General features: G+C 34.7%; 1 protein-coding gene across 1 annotated transcript; it reads left to right on the top strand.

The window, feature by feature from the left end:
• Positions 1-27: 27 nt before the first annotated feature.
• LOC135683045 (serine/threonine-protein kinase 36) lies at positions 28-19,163 on the top strand. The gene is made up of 35 exons (XM_065198178.2): positions 28-210; positions 579-719; positions 1,821-1,898; positions 2,285-2,415; positions 2,624-2,672; positions 2,889-2,956; positions 3,509-3,599; positions 3,773-3,814; positions 3,996-4,089; positions 4,394-4,476; positions 4,885-5,020; positions 5,237-5,379; positions 5,812-6,041; positions 7,370-7,472; positions 7,787-7,878; positions 8,433-8,535; positions 9,065-9,191; positions 9,512-9,693; positions 10,196-10,359; positions 10,771-10,957; positions 11,669-11,746; positions 12,028-12,116; positions 12,416-12,515; positions 12,800-12,906; positions 13,356-13,431; positions 13,799-13,857; positions 14,417-14,505; positions 15,151-15,227; positions 15,496-15,640; positions 16,118-16,238; positions 16,382-16,439; positions 16,583-16,712; positions 17,376-17,448; positions 18,335-18,431; positions 18,888-19,163. The coding sequence occupies exons 1-35, from the start codon at positions 109-111 to the stop codon at positions 19,047-19,049; spliced, it is 3,807 nt and encodes a 1,268-aa protein (XP_065054250.2). The 5' UTR covers positions 28-108; the 3' UTR covers positions 19,050-19,163.
• The last annotated feature ends 653 nt before the right edge of the window (positions 19,164-19,816 follow it).

Genomic DNA, 19,816 nt, shown 5'->3' with positions numbered 1-19,816 from the left:
AAAGAACGAGGCTGCATGCAACAGCAACAACGATAAACAAGGATCTTGCTGGTTGTCGCGAAGTGCAGAGAGTACTCAAAGGCTTCGTGTCTAAACTTCTCCAAATTAATGGATAACAAAACGATATCAGGAAATTATCATGTATTGGAGCTTATCGGAGAAGGCTCTTTTGGCAAAGTGTATCGCGGAAGGAGGGTTTATACTGGAGAGGTATGTCAGATTCATTTTTTGATGCAGCAGCTTAAAACCGTTCAATTAAAAAAGGACGTAGATTTGGAATAACTGATTATAGTTTTGCTTCAGATGGGTCTAGGACCTGTGCATCTTAGCCTACAGAGAATCTAGCAAACAACAGATTTGTTGGCAAGGGGTTAAGCAGGTGGTTTCAGCTTTCAGTTACTGCATTCCCTGAGAAGGAAAATCGATACAAATACAAACTGGATAAATGTGAGAAAAAACATGCAAGCACTCAAATGTCACTGTGAAATTTAGTGCAAACTCAAATTTAATAACTTGTGCACTCCCACGATCTCATAAAAAAATCTAGACCATTAAATTTTGTTCTTTTGTAATTCAAGGTGGTTGCCATGAAATTCATCCCAAAAGCAAACAGGCTAGAGAAGGAACTCAAGAGCCTTCAAAGGGAGATTGATATCATGCGAAGATTGAAGCATAAAAACATTGTATCCTTACTAGATTCCTTTGAGACTGCTAAAGAGGTGAGTACGTTAATATTTTCTATTAACATAACATAACATAACAAATGCTGTAATGTAGGCTATAAGCCTGTTACAGATCGCTTCTAATCTAATTGTTGTTGTTGGTAGGGGATGCTCCTGAAAAACATGCAAGTTAAAAAAATATATTCAGGAATGCCCTTGAACACCTTGTGACTGGTGACCGCTGGCCCCTTCAGAAAACAGAAAGGATTAAGAAATATCTATATCCACCGCCAGAACAATATCAAGGGTCAGGAAATGAACAATATTTTTTAAAGCTCCTTCCCCCGCTTTCTAATAGCATTATAAACGCAAAAATAAAATTTTATTTGGATTTTCATTTTGAAACATATTTAAAGAATTTGTTTGAAAAAAAGTTGGTATTCATGAATACCTTGAATACCCCCAGTGTGCTGGCCATGATTGCAACCACGGTCATGACTAAGGTCACAATCCCAAGTCAGTCCTGAGGTGCTCCTTGACTATTGGTGCCAATCCATTACTTTTTCAATCATTTTAAACTTCAATGAACAATTTCGCAAAAATTAACATGCCATAATCAAATGAAATATAATTGGATCTTCAATACACTTTAAAAATTGTATTGTTGGTTTCATAATAGTTTTCACTTGCACTGGAGTTTCATCATATGCTTCATCCTTAGTTGCTACTTGAAGTCCAACATCCTTGGTTAATTTTGCATGAAAAAACTCCCAACTTCTATTCATTACTTGTGTTGTTGACCTAATTTTAGATAAGGACTGATGTCTGTTCTAACCCCTTTGTGCGAATATGGTGGAAACCTAAAACAATTGTTTTGAACGACAGGTTTAACCTGGCTCTCATCGACCTCTATGACCTGAGTTTATACCTTCCAGTGTTCTTACATAATGTCCTAAGTATGCTGCTACAAAATTTCTCCTTGAAGTTTATTCCCTAATCCCATGTCACTAGATCCATTATTTAGTCAGATAAGATTTGCATCCTACTTTCCTTCTGCCTTTTTAAGTCTCTTGTAAAGTTATACCACAATTCCTCTAACAAATGCCACTGTTAATTGCCATTGATTCTTGTTAATGGCCGTTTTCTGTTCCTTTCAAGGTTTGTGTGGTCATAGAATATGCAGAAGGGGAATTGTTCCAGATTTTAGAAGATGATGGGAAGTTATCTTTAGAGCAGGTAATTATTTTGCTTTTTCCCTTTTCTCTATTGCAATGATTGTATGTAGAGATTAATGCATCCCTTTAACTTTTAGGGTATAAAAGGAAATGTGAAGTACATAACATACATAATTTAATTAATTTGTTCCATTTTTTTGTATTTATTTGCTTTACTGCTTCTCAGTCATTTCATTAGCAAAAAACAAATTCTTTCTCTTCACATTTAGTTGTTAAAAAATATTAGATATATATGTAGATTTCTTGCAATGAAGTTAAAATTACTTAATTCAACTTTTCACTGTTATGCAGAAATTGTATTTCTACAAGAATTACATTTCTACTTAAATTCAAATGAATGTGTCGCTATTAATGAAGAGATTGCAAGCAACATTTAACATGTTTTAGGTACACAGTGTGGCTTGCCAGCTTGTTGAAGCTTTATACTACCTCCATGCCAATCGAATTCTACACAGAGATATGAAACCTCAAAATATCTTGTTGACGAAAGATGGGACAGTAAAGCTATGTGATTTTGGGTGAGATTGAAACTTCTTGATTAACTGAGAATGATGATTGTTGAAAACATGATCATTTTGATGTTTTGATTTTTATGCCAATGTTTTATATCTATGTGATACTTTGCATTGTCTGTCTCAGTTAAATCCAGAGAAAAGGAAAAATATGTATCCTTTTTACTGAATTTATTCTGTATATATTTGTAAAACTGTTGACTCGATGTTTTAGGTTTGCAAGAGCAATGAGTTTTCAGACAGTAGTACTTACATCCATCAAGGTAAAGATATTTTGCTTCTTTTTAATTTTTGAAATAAAAGGCTATTAAAAACAGTGTTTATTCAAAATTTTATTGTTATTGGTGGTTCTTTATTTTAATGCTGAGTTCAGGAGGGAATAATTTGATATCTTTTGTATGGCGTCAGTTGCTCTCTTTGAATTATTGTTAACGATGAATATTTTACTGTGACAATTTTTAATGAATTTTGATTTCTAGGGAACACCACTGTATATGTCACCTGAACTTGTAGAAGAAAAACCCTATGATCATACTGCTGATCTATGGTCTGTTCGCTTTTAACCTCTTTTTACCAAAATGCATGATGTTATAATTTACATTGTGATTAAATCTCATCTTGTTTAGAGTTTCTTTCAATTTATTTTATTTCAATGCATAAAAATGTTTATTGACAAACTTTGAGTAACTGCATATTTTATGACACATAAATCTATCAAAATAATAGTTTGTAATTCTAAATTATAATGCTGCTAAGCATAAAAATGTGAGGATTTCCAAAATTTTTCTTAATAGTAGCAAGTCTTGTTAACTTGTAGGGTGTTGCCATTCAAGTACATAGTTATGTATCCAACAAATCTTTGAACTGTTCTTCTATTGAACAATTTTCTTGTAAAAATATTTCTATTTGTTTATTCCTTAAATTCAATTACTCATACTGTTGTGAAAAAACTTAAATTTGCAAAAATCTGTGCTGTCCTGCTAGATAAAAAATCAAGTTTTTAAGGCAAGTCTATGAATGATCTAGGTGGCTATTTTAGAATGTATTTGTGTATTCTGTTGATTTTGTGCCATTGGAATAAATGTTTATTCACTACTAGGTCACTTGGTTGTATTTTATACGAACTCTACTTTGGTTTTCCACCGTTCTACACAAACAGTATATTTCAGCTGGTTAGCCTTATTCGAAAGGTAAGACTATCCGAAAAAAACTTTTGGAGCAACAAATTCTTTGTATATTTTTGCTTTTTTTCTTAATATAATGTGCCCTTTAAGACGATGAAATTTTGTATAGAAATATCGCTGAGAAAATCTTTATAGCAGATGTGATCAATAACCTGATTGTTTGATTTTTCATTCTACAGGATCCAGTTAAATGGCCCGAAGGAATAGATGACAGTTTCAAGGTTTAAACCCTTTATTTTTCGCTACTTTTTCTAATAAACGGAGAATGCACGAACAATATTTGATATCATACCTTTTTCTGGAGTTTGGGTATCTGCTGTTTCACTAATAAAGATCCCTTGGTTAGCTTTCAACGCTTAATGGTCGCACTTTGGTATAAATTGCTTTATGTTCCCATTCCAGAGTTTCCTTCAAGGATTGCTGACTAAAGACCCAAACAACAGACTATCATGGCCGGAGCTTCTTTATCACCCATTCATTGCAGACTCTATCGATGGTAAACAGGCTTTTCACTCCCTACTTTATATATACACTTGATTAATTCCTCTAATAATAAGTCCTGTTAACTTTTATGTGGACCATGCGAAATTGTAACAGATATAGATTGATCAGCCGGAATTCGAAAGCAAACTTCCATTCACACTTCTTCTGCACCGCCCGTATTTGAGTTGTTTGTTGATTAATGAGCTCCCAAAATTTACTTTTGCTATCTAATGAAAAGTGGAACGTTTACTGAATTCTCTTGAATTATAATTGTATGCTAAAATTCAACTCCTTGCATATTCTTTTTTTTACTGCAGCCGAGAAGTTAGAAAAGAGTGAATTTCCGCCGACAATATTCACAGAAAGGAAAAAGGAAATCAGCAATGCAAGAAATAAAACTGTATGTTCTATGACTAAGTTTGCATGCGTTGTTGTGATAATGAACGTACTTTGTTACTGTTAGTGAATAAGTCAAGTTCAAATTTCCTTTAGATCTTGAATGAGAAAGTTTTCCTCTACATCGAAACTTAGAGATTGTAAAAGTTCGGGAAACTCATTTGTTATTTTGAAAGATTTATACCTTGTCTTCAAATATGTAATGTTTTCTTGGTGTTTTGTGTTTTATTTCTGAAATGTTTATCCTAATAAACAAGGATATACAAATCTACATTTTTTATCATGCTAAACATTCATTGCCACGATTTTTCAAATTTTCCTCTCTGTAAGCAACATTTATCAGAACGGTTGTCGTTTTAGTATTTCTATTATTGCCATGTGGGTTGTCACTCTTTTCCAATACTGCGAACAGGTGAAGAAGCGATCAAAAGGAAAGAGCTGGGTTGATCGACTGCATGAGCAGCAAGAAAAGGCCAAAGGAAAAGATGGAAAGGAGAAGGATGTAACACCACAGAAACAAGCTAATAAAAATTTACCAAAGGAAGCAGGTAAATGCAGCAAGGTTTTTAAAAGGCAAGATATGTTTATTTCATTTATTACCGAACTGGTGCTAACGGAAACTTGGTAACTTTTTTATATTTACTCGCTTCGAAACTTCCCTCTGCTCAGCTGAATAGAATATAATGGATATTTTGCCCTGGCATACGGGGTCTCATTAGAATGAATGTTACAGATTTCAAGTGATATGCTATTTTATTTGACAGAAACTATCCAGACGTCAGAAGAAAACAGCAAACTGGAAATTAGCAAGCACTCCATCAGTCGTGACTTCGACAAAGAGGAAACTTTGACCGAGCAAGCACACAGATTAACCAACACAAAAGGAGGAAAACATATTCATCAAGAGGTCTTACTTTTGCTTTTATTATCACGTTATTGCTCCACTAACGGAACAAGCACAAGCCTTGAATTAGTTGTCTACTGGTAACTTTGTCGCAAGTATTTTCTTATACCACAGGCATAGAATACCGCCTTTGTAATGTTTGCAACTGGGAATTAATACTTTACTTAGCTCTGCAAAGGCTTCTTGTATTTCTCTATGGTCCTAAACAATGGCTGCTTCCCGAGTTCTGATGACAGAATGGTATTTTGAAATTTAATGTATGGTAGGATATACCCGTCAAGTTGTTTAAGTCTTCACAGAACTCATTCATTTGATTTTCACGAAAAATTCACGAGTAATTAAGGGTAGCTAAAAGTTTGTCATAAAAGCATCCAGCTCGAAATCGCTTTCTTAAATTAGGTAAATTTGCTAAATTTGCGATTCTTAAATCTACAGGAAATATGCGAAGTCGATCAACTCAGCAGCTGGCTTTCTGAGACTCAAGATTTTAAAAGATGTTTGAATTCAAAATCATCTGATAAATTCATGTCAGGAACACGCCAAGTGAAGGTGCTTCGGAATGCCCTAGAAACTTCACTTAAAGATGCTTGCGCTGGGGTGCTAGAGGGAGGGTCGCAGTTCAGAACTGCCATTCAAATTTGTAGGAATTGCTTTGAATCGAAAAGGTATAGTGTTCCAAAATTCTTCATTTGTCTACCTTTGTCAGCTACGCATGCACAGATAATTCCTTGGTTTAGAGTCGACCTTGAGAATCTTGAGAAATTGTATCATCTGTGAATAGTGAACCAGTGGCGGCTCGTGAGGTTAATTTTTTGGTGGGGCTGATGACGTAATATTCGAAATCTAAAGCCATAGACACGGAACGCCAAGAAAGATAAATAACCTTTCCCTTTCCATTCTTTACTCTTTCCATGTCTTTACCTCTAATCAACAAGGCTGTCATCATTTTGAAAGTTTTGATTGAAAAAACAAGTGCCACGTTAAATTATGTATAATTTGTAACAAGCAAAGTAATAAACTTTGTGAAATGTTGGTATGCTCGACATGATTTATTTAAGTCCGCTGAACCGTTTCTCTCTTCACAAAAAGCGAGATGTGTTCGTGGGTGATGTCCATAAAAACATAGACAACTTGAATATGGCCAACCCGTAGACGATATCCTTTGCATTGCATATCATGGCAATTAAAAAATTGTCAAAGAACAAAAAGTTCAAACTGTTAATTGATTAATTTTCATATGACGTGAAGCTAAAATTTTTCAAGTTGAAAGCCTGCATTGTAGATATGCTTTATGCCATTAGAAGGCCTGCGGCTTAGCCTTCTCATTTTGTGCATATTTCAGGATCGGCAAAATAAATTCTGATATAAAGATCCAAATTTTATGTTTTATTTCACGTTTTTAAAGCTGAAATTGCAAGTCAACGAATACACGCAACTCTGCTGCCTTGAAAGATCAACCTTGCCTATCACAACAACAAAAATTCAGCTACTCGAGACTCGAAGCAAAGAAATTAGCAAACAGTGCTACATTAATAATGGGCGTTAATTTTATTTACGTTTATAAATTTAAAACTTATTTTTGGAAAACTTTGGTGGGGCTGAGCCCCACTAGCCCCAATACACGACCCGCCACTGTTAAGTGAACCATCAAATTGATTATCATTATTTATCATTAATTAGCAGTTGGTTAATGAATGGTAGCCACATGTTACTATAAACTACTATTATGTTTACGTTTAATCGAATTTTTATCAACAGCAGTTTCCATATTCAGAGTTTTCTTGGTATCTTGTTTACTCTTTGAAAATTTTGTACACGCACATCAATCTTTTATTTTCATCAATATTTACCAGTTCTTAATTTCTGTTTATTATTTCTTTCATCAATTCTATATGTTGTGTGTTGAGATCCTTTGAATAGTATTGGTCTATAATTAACTATTTCGAATGTTGATATGTTTGTTCATTTTTGCTTTTTCGTCATTTCTCTACAGCACCGTGGAAGGGAAACTGAAATTTTGGATCAGCATTGAGCTGCACCGTGTCGTACCCGAGTTCGTTGTTAGTGCATCTAGTACCAAAATCGCTAAACAGGAAGTATGAATTGTTTGCAAAAACCTGTTATTCAAAAATTTGCAGAGTTTAATGAGTTCTTGCAGTTTCAATTTTTAATTTTCTATTTTAATATATTTTTATCTTAAATTAGTGAAAAAAGTTTCCTTTATACATTAGGTTATTTTTGTTAATTAATGTTAAAACCTTCCTCAGTGTTTATTGCAACTTCAATTTCTTCTACCGAGCTTGCAATTGATTATCGAGATCAGAATTGGATTACCTGTGCATTGTAACAGGGGACAGCCTATCCCTTTTTCTTTATTCTTTTGACCTTGCATAATTTATTCTTGCTGTAGCCTTGGCTATTTGCGTGCCTAATCGATGCTTTGGATTTGAATCTCATTGTTGCGGAAAGATTCATGACACAGGAAGAGGCAAAGCAGTTCGAGTATGTTCACGGCTTTATTCCAACTTTATTCTTTAAGTCCGGACAATACTTTTATTTCTGGAAACCTTCCTTATGAAAGGAGATGAATGGATTAAGAATTCATTGGGCGTGGTACTTCAATTGAATTTGTTGGCCTCCTTTACTTTGTTGGGAGTTTGACCCTTTTGTTTTTAAGCCTATAAATTTTCTATTAAGATAAGTAACTTGTATCTGATCTCAGTATCAAGAAGTAAGTTGAAAGCAAAGGTTTCCATTACACCCTGTTCACGTTGAGTTGTTCCGTTGATCCGTTGATCCTTTGTTTCGTTGTTTCGTTTTTCTGTTGTTCTGTCTTCAGTTACTATTACGTTTTTATTAAATCAAATCTTAATCAGTAGCAGTCTCAATACTCGTTCAATGCATGCTTTTAAGTCTACGTTGAAATGCTTGTATATTGAAATGCATGCAGATTGAAATGCATAAAATTCTATTAATGAATTTGCTTCAGAATTAAGATTTTAATTATTCATGTCTTTTCAAAATCGGCGGTGAAATTCCTTTTTTTTCCATCTTAGAAAATATTTTTTGGAAGAAAGCTCTAAGATGATACCCTCGTGTGAGTTATGTTTGTTTCACCCAGAGGATAAGCATCACAAATTGAAGCAGAGTCTTTTACAGGTATGGTTGAAACTTATCTATCATGCTGCAGACTCTTGACAAACTCAGGTCAATTTTTTTTTAATTTTTTCCTTGCAAACTAGTAAGCATTTCAATCCGAGGCTCTCAATCTCCTTTTGCAAGTAATATGATCCCATGGAAAATCATTTCGAGTTTGAAATGTTGGTAGCGTTCTGGCAACATTTTGCAACTTGCCTGCAAGAATACTCTGCAGTTCCCTTCCTGTTTATGATTTTGCCTTAGGCCTCTAGGTCGTATAACTGCAATGTACATGGAAGTGCAAAATCAATCTGCACGATGATACATGTAGCTGTCTTAGAAATTGTCTTAGAAAGGAGCAGATCGAGCTCAAGATTATATCTACAATAACTGAAACAGCAAAACTTTAATGCAAAGGAGTTTTATTGATACGTGTAGAAAGTTCTGTATTTTCCAACAGCTATAGCTTTATTGAATTTAATGGATTTTTTAGATATTAGTTTTGGTATCTGTAGCCTTTGAAATCATTTTCTCTTTTACCTGGATGCAGAACCTAGGACAGATCCTGCAGCTGGGATGCTCCAACTTGTCCGTTTTGGAGTTGGCAAGAAATGGCAGCCTCGTCACGGGGGTTCTGCGCTGCGGATGTGCCTACCAACGATTGCAGTTTATTTCAGGTAGACCATTTTATCCTCCGTATTGTTTTTCCCTCCGCATTCTGTTTATGAAAGCCTTGCTTGATAAATTGAAAATTTAATAAACTGTTGATATCCAACATTATTTTTTAAACGGTAGGGTGGCAAAATATAGAGATCAGCACCTGATCTGTTATGTCAGATTCTCAGAAGTCAGTTGTGAAATGTAATATATCTTCTGGTAATCTGCAACATTTTAGGCTGTAGACATTCTATGCTCAATTAAATTCATAACCAAGCAGTTCTGATACTCGTAAACGTGAGTCAAATGTAAGCCATACATAATCCAATTGATTTTGCAGTACTATGTTTAGAGGTCTTAGCAGCAGTATTCACGGCATCCGGTGGAAATTCGTCCCTGACCAAAGAGTTTAGCTGCCAGATCGCTGACTATATCAAAACACACAGGGAATCAGCTGATTGGTTGATGGGCCGTCTTGTTCGTGATTTCGGTACCAAGGAACACCTAAAAGATTTGATTAAGGTGAATTTCTTTTGTGTTCTTATGTTTTTTAGTTCTTTTGTGTTTTTCACCAGTTTATGTTGAAGCTATTTGTTAAACTGTTAGTTTATGTTAAACTCCCATTTCTAGCAAGAGTCCTTTTAGTTTAAACTTAAACAAACCCGTGATTAATATCAATTTCCTTTGATTCGTTAGCACTTGTATTTCGAACGTTCGTTAAAAATCAGTCTGTTGGCATATCTTTACTTTCCAAAGAATCTAAAACTTCTATTCTGCCGGGTTTTTTCTGTGTTGAAAACTATGTAATTCATCGGCCTTAGTGTGAGGCTTTCTTGAACTGGTTCGCCCTCTGTATAACCCGCTGCATTTTGGCATCGAGCACTTCCAGGAGGGATACACCTAGATTTACTCCATGAACCTCTGTTTCACTACTGCCTCACTTTACTGTACCAGAATACGCTTAAGTGTATATTTCTTTAATTCAGAGAAACGTTAAAAATTTCATATCAAATATTTCTGTTAGGTGCTCTTGGCAATGAGTCAATGCTCAGAAAATGTTGATGTTAGTTCCTGGAAGGGCTTTATTGGACTCGTACCTGCTCTTTTATCGAAAAAGGATGACAACTTAGAAGATCTGCTATTTATTCTTATCAACATTATTGGAAGAAGTGCAGATTCAATCGAGAGGTACCAGATACTTCGTTATCAAGCTAATTAGTTGGTAACTTTTAATATCACCGAAGTTGATGTCAGCTCTCCCTGTAAAATATAGCGCGGTTTAATAAGAATGTAAAACTACTCCCAAAGTATAATTTATTATTCAAATTACGCTTGTACTGCTCTGCCAATACCGCCCCGAGCACTTCGTGACAGACCGGTAAATAGTAATTTTCATTAATTATTCAAATTAAGTATTATTCTTTTAAATTAAAGATTAATCTGTTTTAATCGCAACAATAAAGTTAGGTGTTATGATATTTTAGAATTCGGTGTTTTCACGAAGTAGGCCAGCTTTACCGATAAGCTTTTTTCGAAGATTTGCTTGTATTTGTGTATGATGTAAGAAACCAAGGTTGAAATAATACATTTCATTTTCAGAAGCCTACAGCTGAACAGTACACTCAAGGTTTTGTTTATTGAAGTAGCAAATCACGTAAGAGACATGGTAGCACTCCTCCTTTCCATGACTGCAATCGAGACTGAACATGAAGACACGTTGATAGAACAGCAATTTGAAGACTCTTTCTTTGCAGCCTGTGAAAGTTATGAAGGTATAAGTGACATGGTAAGACATGACTTAACCAATGAGCGGTAATGCTTAACAGCTAGAACGATAGTTTTTAATTATTTTCAAGACCTTAAACAGCTTTGATTATATACCATTCCTTTCTTTATTTTGAATATACTTTACTGTTCTTGAAAGATATTTAGTTCGTTCTTACTCTTTGGAAACTCAGTGAATGTTTTTCATTATCAATTTATCTGTATTTTGACCTGGTGCTCCTTCCTTGAAAATCTACTTGGGCTCATTATTTTGAAAGTAATGGACGCCCATAGGTTTGAAGTCTGAAGAACTGAGACCTGAAGCTACCCTCTCCCCATACCATAGGTCTTTGTCAAGGAACAAAATGAATTATAAGCACAATAGATTATTAAACGTAAATAACTTTGAAAACGGCTGAGCAAACAACAAACATTATAAGACGTATCAAAGCTTCCTATGTGACACTCTTCAGAGTATAATGACATCAGTTTTTTGTGACGTAGTTATCAACTTGGTTGGTTATAGAAAACAGTTTTTTGCAAAACAGATATGAGTTTCGTTTGACTAACCTTTCAATATGACATTTGGCTTGATTTTCTCCGCTGTTACACAATCCAGATGTATGCACGCTCAAGCATTTTCTGTACGCAATATCTGCTGCTTTTTGTTAGTAGCTGACCAAGATATCTGTTTCCTCGTTCTTACTTGCGTTTGACCTCTTTTCCATTATAGTCATCTTTTGCTTCGCTACCATTGGGGCATGGAGTCTTTGATGGTTATGTTGGTATTCTAGCTGATACCGCAATACAGGTAGTTGAAAATTAAATTTTTCTGTGATCTGTTGAATAGCCAGAGAGACGACAGGCTGCATTTTTTGCCATTGTTGCAGTTTTATAATTATATGATTTCTTTAGACGTTGTCGACACAGCCCTCCTTCTATCCCTTCTTGTTCCATTTCCCTGTGCTCAATTTCTTTATTAAGTTCTTATATACTCTCTAAGACTTGCTACTTTTTTCTAAAACTAGGTTGCTTTTTAACGATAAGTTTTGAATTTAAGCCTGTGATAGTTAATTGCTATTTCTCGCACAGGAAAAAAATTGGCAAAACAGAATTGATATGCTGAGAATCTGCCAGTTTCTACGCAATATTTTGTCAAAGTTTTTTGCCGAACAGTCAACGTAAGTCTTTATCTTGATGTTTATTATTGTTATGCATTGTTGTTTTTAATTTCAGATTTGCCCTTTCTTTTTCCGAGATGTTATTTATCAGTGTGTTTAAACTTGTAATTTTATGTCATTTGCCATGATTTGATATCTAGGCATGGCTCCAAATATTTCATTCATACATTCATCCTACCCCCTTATACTTGTGATGAATTCCAAATTTGTTGACCTTGAGACTATTTGTCACCCCCCCCCCCTCTCTCTTGCCTAGATATCGTTTCACACAACCATTAGGAATTACTTCTTGGTTTTAGAAATGAAAGAAAACTAAAAGATGAAAGATTTGACTGGAAAATAATATCACCGTACGGCCTCTCCGTTTGTTTGAAAGTGTATTATGAGCTCTGCAGTACAGTAAGTTCAATAAATTTTATTATATTTGTTGTAGCTTTATATTTCTGTATATTGGTATCTCCTTCGGATAGTCCTTATTTGAATTGTAATAATTTCATATATTTTCTCCTATAATTATGTAGATGCTGCAAACGAATTGGTAGGACTGCCTTTTTCGTTTGCGTAAATAATTATTTTTATTTGTAGATATGTAAGTCATGTTTCACTCACTATAGGGGCCACTTTGCTATTTTAAATCTTTGGAAACATATCTCCATACTTCAATTGTGTTTGTCTTGTTTTAGAGCGCGGGATCTGCGTTTCACGACGCAAATTTCTGCGTTGACTTTAATTTGCTGACAGGCATCTGCTCTTTGGTTAGTGAAGATTTCAAAGCCTTTTACGAAAAAGCGTAAGCATAAATTCCTTTGATGTTTCCTTTTGTGTTTTGCATCGATTATTTTATTGAAACTAGGTTTTTTGTAAATTTTTAATTTTAAGAATTATTGGATGGATATCAAATGCTGCTGCAGCAATAGCTTTGACCAACGTTTAAGAGATTTATAATGAAGCTTGACGATTTGACATGAAAATATAAGCACTGTACTTTTCTTGGATCTTCCGGGTTTATGCTTTTTACTTAACCGTTTGTCGTATTGCTAAGCTTATTATCTTCTTTCCATCAGTATCTGTGTTCTTGAATCACTATCTCGCATGTGTTTTAACTATCAACTATTAGGACCAACCACACGACAGAAGCTAGAAAAGGTTATGATATGACTAAACTCTAATGGCCCCTTGACCATTGCACGAGAAACATTTCAATCTTTAATCAATGATCACCACATTTTGTCTGCACAGAAAAACCGAGTTCCAGAATAACCACTTATGTTTCTATATCAGTCGTCACAGTGAAATTGTTTTGGATGTTACAAAAGTAAGCAAATCATTTTGCTTTTTATAGATACCTCATTTCTAAAATATTTCAAATTTGAATGATATCTTTAAGATCTTTTAGATGTTTCATATATGTAAGGTGTTTAAAATTATGTAAAGCATGTAATTATGTATATATCTTTATATCTTGTGATTCCAAATACTGAGAATTTGAACGTACCAATTTCAAAGTTGTTGATGCTGAAGGTAGATGCGAATGCCTCTTGAGCAATCTTCACTTTATCAAATCAAATTTTATGTTATCATTTAAAGAGACAGTACCGAAGGAGTTATTTTGATAATTGTAATTGTTAATTGATAGTTCAAATGATGATAAAGTTGAAAATTTCTATTTTTCTTTGCTACAGATCCTTTGTCTGCCGTTTGCAGTCGATTCATTCCAAACTCAACTAGACACAGTTCTAAGGTATTTTTTCACATTTAATAACTTTATGAATCATGAAATTTAAGCTATTTGTCCAGACTTGAAACAAACAGGTCGAAAATTTTTTTGTATCAATTTTACTCATCTCTTTACCATCGATATTAAAGTTTGAATTTTTTTATGTTTCTTTTCCATTAAATGAAACTCACACTTAGGCCTGTTCTTGAAGATCACTTTTCTCTGATTATTAGAGGAATGCTCCGAGAATGGACCTAAAACACAACCCCCTGGCTTTAAGTTTGTGTATAATTCCGGTTTCCAAAAGAGCCAAGATGTAGATTAAAATATTGCTCAGGGAAATGCAGGAAGCTACTTTATATTCGTTGCTATATCTTGTAACTGTGAAGGCTTGTTTAAGGGACATGTCACAATGTGTTATTGAATGCTAGATTGCAATGTTTTCTTGTCGTAGAAGAAAAAATTGGATAGTTGCCATCGAAATCTTGAAGTTTCAACAGACTTCTCATTATGGGGACATATACCCGCTTTAAATTATCTGTTATTGCTTTAAACAATGTTATGCATTATTTGATGTCCCTAGCTGTTTGCAGACCAGTCAGCTTGTAGCCAATCTGGCATCTCAGTTAGCTCTCTTCAAGGAAAACGAAGAGTATGCAAGTATTTTAGTAGGTAAGTTTTGGTTTACGTATTAAATTATTTTAGTATTGCTTTTAAATGTTTGCACTTGCCTTCTTTTTGCAAAACAGACTTTTTGATTTTGCCTTCACGTTTCAAACTTCATATGGTGAATTTCTGATGATTTTCAATTTTGCTTTCGTCCTAAATGCCTGAAAGAATCACAAGACGGCTGCATGTCGCACTAAAGGGTTTCTTGTGTGACCTCGGGGCACTATTGTCTTCAACTTGATCGTAGGATACCTACAGAAAATAAATAGATGTTTCCATCATTGGACCGAAAATGTTTGCATCATTGGACCACATTGTTCTGGCTTTGCCAAAGTTATTGGGCCCATGTTATAAAGATATCCACATAATCCCTGCTTTTTCTGTCAGAAATAGAATCATTCTCGTTTGAAAGGACTACCTTTTCCTCTTTGTTACTGGTGGCTTTTTTGATAATAGCAGCTGCTCAAGGCCACGATGCTAGAGAAGTTTTACTATCATTTTATTTCCTTTGTGGCAACGTATCATCATCAATTCCCAACCAGGGCGTATGGCCATACACCAGCCTGTGTGGATTCGTGATGCACCGAAATCTAAAATCAATTAAGAAAGTTGTATTAGAGAAATATACAGAGTTTTTAATCGTTTCAGGCTTAATGTGCCGCTTGATATTATCTGAAGAAGATCTCGTACCACAGCTGTCAGATACACTCAGAAAGAATCAACAGGCAAGTTTAGCTAATTGATAAAAGTAAATACCTACAAGTTTGGTTTTGCATCATTCTAAATAGAAAGAACCTCAAGGCATTGCTCATTTCAATATCCTCTGTAAGATGAAATAATGTAACAGCTTTTTCTTCTGAAACTCAGCAATTAAATTCTCTATTGATATAACATTAAAAACTGCCTTTTCCAAGCTAGCGAATTCTGCGGTGCATATCAAGTTCTTCTTTGTTCATCACAGTTTGATAATCGACTTTTATTTTCTGATTATAGCTGCAGCGATTTTTCAGTGAAATTCTCAGCAACAGTGATACGATGATTTACCTGCTACTTGATGCTCTCACTCTGATGTCACACATACCTCGTTTTTCATCTGAAAATGCGTCACTTGTTTTATCAATACTCAAAGAAAGCGAAGGTACTGTTTCAATTCATCAATCTAAGGTCGTTGACATGAAAGTGAACATGGCTAGAACAGGCATTCACAAAGCATCTCTCGGTTCAATAGATTTAGGGGCAGCATCTGTTTCAATGTTCTAAGATTTGTACCTCAAATGTCTTTAACATTTTCATTCCCTGCTATCTAAATACTTAAGAATGATATTTCTCAGCTACTGTATCCAATTTTCTTGTAATTAATTTTTATTCAAACTGAGGTTTCTACTGATTATCTTGCATATAATAATAGAAACTGTTTTGTGCTTATTTTTTTGTTTCTAAGCACGTAGACCTTCCTAGTATCGAACCCGATTCTAATTTATTTTTCTTTCGCTGCGAGGATCGAGCCGTGGACTCGAACCGGTTAATATCTTCTCACTATGGCCAGATGCATTGTAACCTCTACGCCATAGAAGTGCCAAGCTTATCAGTTTCTAACCCAACAACAACTTTTCAGAGGGCGGTGCAACTTTCCTCGAGCTGCTAAACAGTGGCCACTGCAGTGTTCGATCAAGATCGTGTAGTCTTCTTGGGAATCTCCTCAAGCATTCTGATGAGTTATACGCCCAACTCACAAGGTTTGTTTTACAATTGCTTTTGTGAATACTATATTAAACACTGCTATGTGTAAGCGATTTCTTTAGCGTTGATACACTTCTTCCGTTTCTAGAAACTCTAACAGCAGTGAATCTCTTTGTAACTTTAAGGATTGTCTTTGTAGGCCGATCATTCAACGCATTTTCAACATAGCTTCCAGCACCGATGTTAGCGAGAAAAAGGTAAACATCGATATTTTACTTGTAATTTCTCTGCTTTGTGTAAAAACGTTACTTTTTTCATATAAATCTTATAAATCTTAACTGGTCACGATAAAAACAAGTGAAGTTAATCATTCAAAAAGAATTGCACTTGTTTCTTATAGGCTGGAACATTCACAATTGGAAACATGGCATATCATAATGACACATTATATAACGACCTTAAACAGGCGGTGCCATTGTTAAACAAGCATTTGTATGATCCAATATCAAAGGTCCGATATAATGCAATAGGTAAGAAGTAAAAAGTATTGCTTGATCTCTTTCGAATTATTTTTATGTCGTAGATTCTGATTCTTGTCTTATTCTTTATACTAATGGTGATGTTTTGTGCCCATTGAATTCTGTACAGGAATTAAAGAGAACTGCATTGCAAAACAGTCGATTTCTGTTTTCATATCCTTCATTGATTTCTCATCTTTTGCTCTGAGATGGATTAGGGGATTAGCTGGCTGGGCTGCAGCCAATAGCGACAAATTGAATTTGCGAGATGTTTATAGCATTTACACAAGTCTCACAGATGATATAGAATGAGCGTTCTGTGACAAGGAGGATGTAGAAATGTTCGATTTAGAGCCGGGCAAATAGATCTGCCTTTCGAGTGTATCTACCTGCGTGTAACATGCATACAAATTGCAATTGTGTGAGTGTGAAGGATAATGACATGAAAATACCTGCTTTCACTTCAGTGAATTTTTCAGCCAGAGCCTCATGCATACTTAGTACAGCCCTTTCTTGAGCTAGTGTCATAAAACAACTGTAAACATCATAAAATGTCATCGCTGTTCTGGCCTTGCCAATTTACTAGTTCTTTTCAGCTGCTGTTGAAGTACTAAAGTTGGTGTTAGATAAGTTTATTCATCTTGCGTTGAATATTTGACATTTTGTCTCTTTTAGCTGCCTTTGGGAATTTGATGAAGCATTCATCTGCCCTAGCCTCCGAAATAATTGAAGCAAAGGCACCAGAAAGGTATGTGTAGGTGTCATTGCCGGGACTGTTCATCAAATCGCTCTTTGATGCTTCTTTTTATGTCGCTACATTTCTTCTTGACTCCATTTTGTTTTCTTGATTTGTTTAAATCCCAACTCTTTTCATTTGTTTTCTTTTAGCTTACTCTTTTTCTCTTTCTTTTGCTCTTGCCATTTTTCAATCTCTACATCTTCTTGAGAAGTTAAAGCACTTTTATTGCATCCTTATTGTCAGTGTTTATTACTGCATTGTTTTCAAGAATTATCTTGTTAGTTTAATCTTGAAAACAAGAAAATTTTGTTGCTGTTGCTGCACGACCTTCTAAAAAGGAGTCACAGCTAGACAGCCGTTAATCGATACGGCATTTGAAAGTAACTTTCAGAGCGAAAATTAGCTCAACAACTAAGATATTTTTCTATGCAATGAATACAGAGAGGCAGACAGACAGATATCTGCTTTCTTATTTAACAACAACAAAGTTGGTCTTCAGATCAACAACACAGTATTTACATAGCACAGAGAAGGAGTGATAGCAAGATGTAATAAATTTCTGTTATTCTATCTTGGTAATAGGTTTGGCAGTAATGCCTGAATACTTGAAATCTATTCTAACTCCTTCTGTCTTTGGTTTATCGTCAAAATCTTTCTTATCATCAGCCAAAGTAAAATCTTAACAATAACAGCTTATCTGTGTCATGTGCAATGGAAAAAGGCATGAATTCTTCCTGTCTCAACTGCCTATGACACTCGGGGGACAAAAATTGTACATTCTCAAAGGAACTACTACTAATTTTAATGTTTTTGCCAATTCTAAAGATTCTTTCTAATTGTCTTAGGTTTAGGTTGCAAAAGCGTCCACATCTTGATGAGTTTCTCTTTTACTTAGGCTTTTAGAGATGGCAACAAAAGATGCAGAACACGATGTGAAAGAAATTGCTGTCTGGGCATTAAGAATATTTATCCAGAATCCAAAATGCAGAAAGGTTTGACTATGTTTTCATTGGTTCACAATGTAAACTATAATTTAACAAAATATTTACGTAAACAGTTGCCTAATGATCGCATTAAGAATAATATTTCTCTCTGGCTCTTATAAATCATAAATATATATCGTTAAAGTCGAAACAGAAGAAACAACTGCCTTTGCTACCGTGAAATTATCCAGAGGTAGCTTCAGAAGGCTAATGATCATTTCATTTCATGCATATTTTATATAAATTATAATCTATTACAGAAAATTCTAAATTATCGTTGTTAAGTGAACATTTTTCGATTGACCCTATCCTTGAAAGACCTTTGATGTCTCTTTGCAAAGTTATTTGCAATAATTGCACCTTCTTTTTCGGTATTGGAAATATCTTCACTTTCTTTCAGTTGTCTTCAGCAATGTAGGCAAAACCATTCTTTGAGTAATAATTTAAATTCTTAATTCTTTCCAGCTATTAATCTCTTTGAACATAAAGGATAAGCTAGAGGCTCTGCGTCACAGTGAAATGGACCTTGGTGCATCTTATCAATCGAGAAAGTCTTCTGCCCGCAGCACTTCTAGCGACCATGCCATTCATAACTGTATCTGGATTTTAGATAAAATCAAAACATGATTTAGCATTTAATGCTTCCAAGAAGCAACATTACAATCGATATTTTATAGCCATGAAATCGTTTGGGGCTGTTTGTTTGTAAATTTTTGAAGTTGTATTTATGTAAAGCATGGACTAAGCTTTTTTTCTTAATCGTCGGTCTCCGCTTATCGTTTTTCGGGTATTGCCCGGTGTCAGGATGATTTTCGTAATTAATGTCGACCACCAAGTTTGACAATTAAGCAGTAAATAATGCAGAATCTGCCAAGTAAGGGGCAACATCTTGGCTCTTCAAAGGTTTTGCACTTTCCTAATGGCAATGTTCCTGGATGTTAGAGGTTGCTGATTAGTCAAAAACAAGAAGCAAGCCAAAATTGTCCTTCTTCTACTTGCATTGCTTTAGATCAGCACCTGCATAAATTTGTTTGTTTATTCTCGGTCATTATTCGATGTTAATACATTATACGATGCTAGCCCTTTCTGATTTCGAAAGCTTACTTGCTCCAGATGACAGTACACGTTTTTAAGAAAAGTCACAAAAGTCATGATATTTTAAAATTGTGCAGATTTTGTTGCATAATCTCATTTTTTATTCGGAAAACATACCCAATCGCGGTCTTTTCAAAAATGATCTTTTGAAATATATATCAGAAGAGTTTGAAGGATTTTGTCAATGCCAAGTTTTATGTCTAAGTCTACGCGAAATAGAAAAATTTTAACTTGCATCTATGTATACTCAATCAGGGTGATGTGACCCTATACCCAAATAACAGTACGTTGTTAAAAGT

Source organism: Rhopilema esculentum, chromosome 7, assembly GCF_057945365.1.
Source record: "Rhopilema esculentum isolate cy_ngs chromosome 7, ASM5794536v1, whole genome shotgun sequence".
NCBI lineage: Eukaryota > Metazoa > Cnidaria > Scyphozoa > Rhizostomeae > Rhizostomatidae > Rhopilema > Rhopilema esculentum.
The sequence above is the reverse complement of the archived record's forward strand: the minus strand, read 5'-3'. Positions and strand labels throughout refer to the sequence as shown.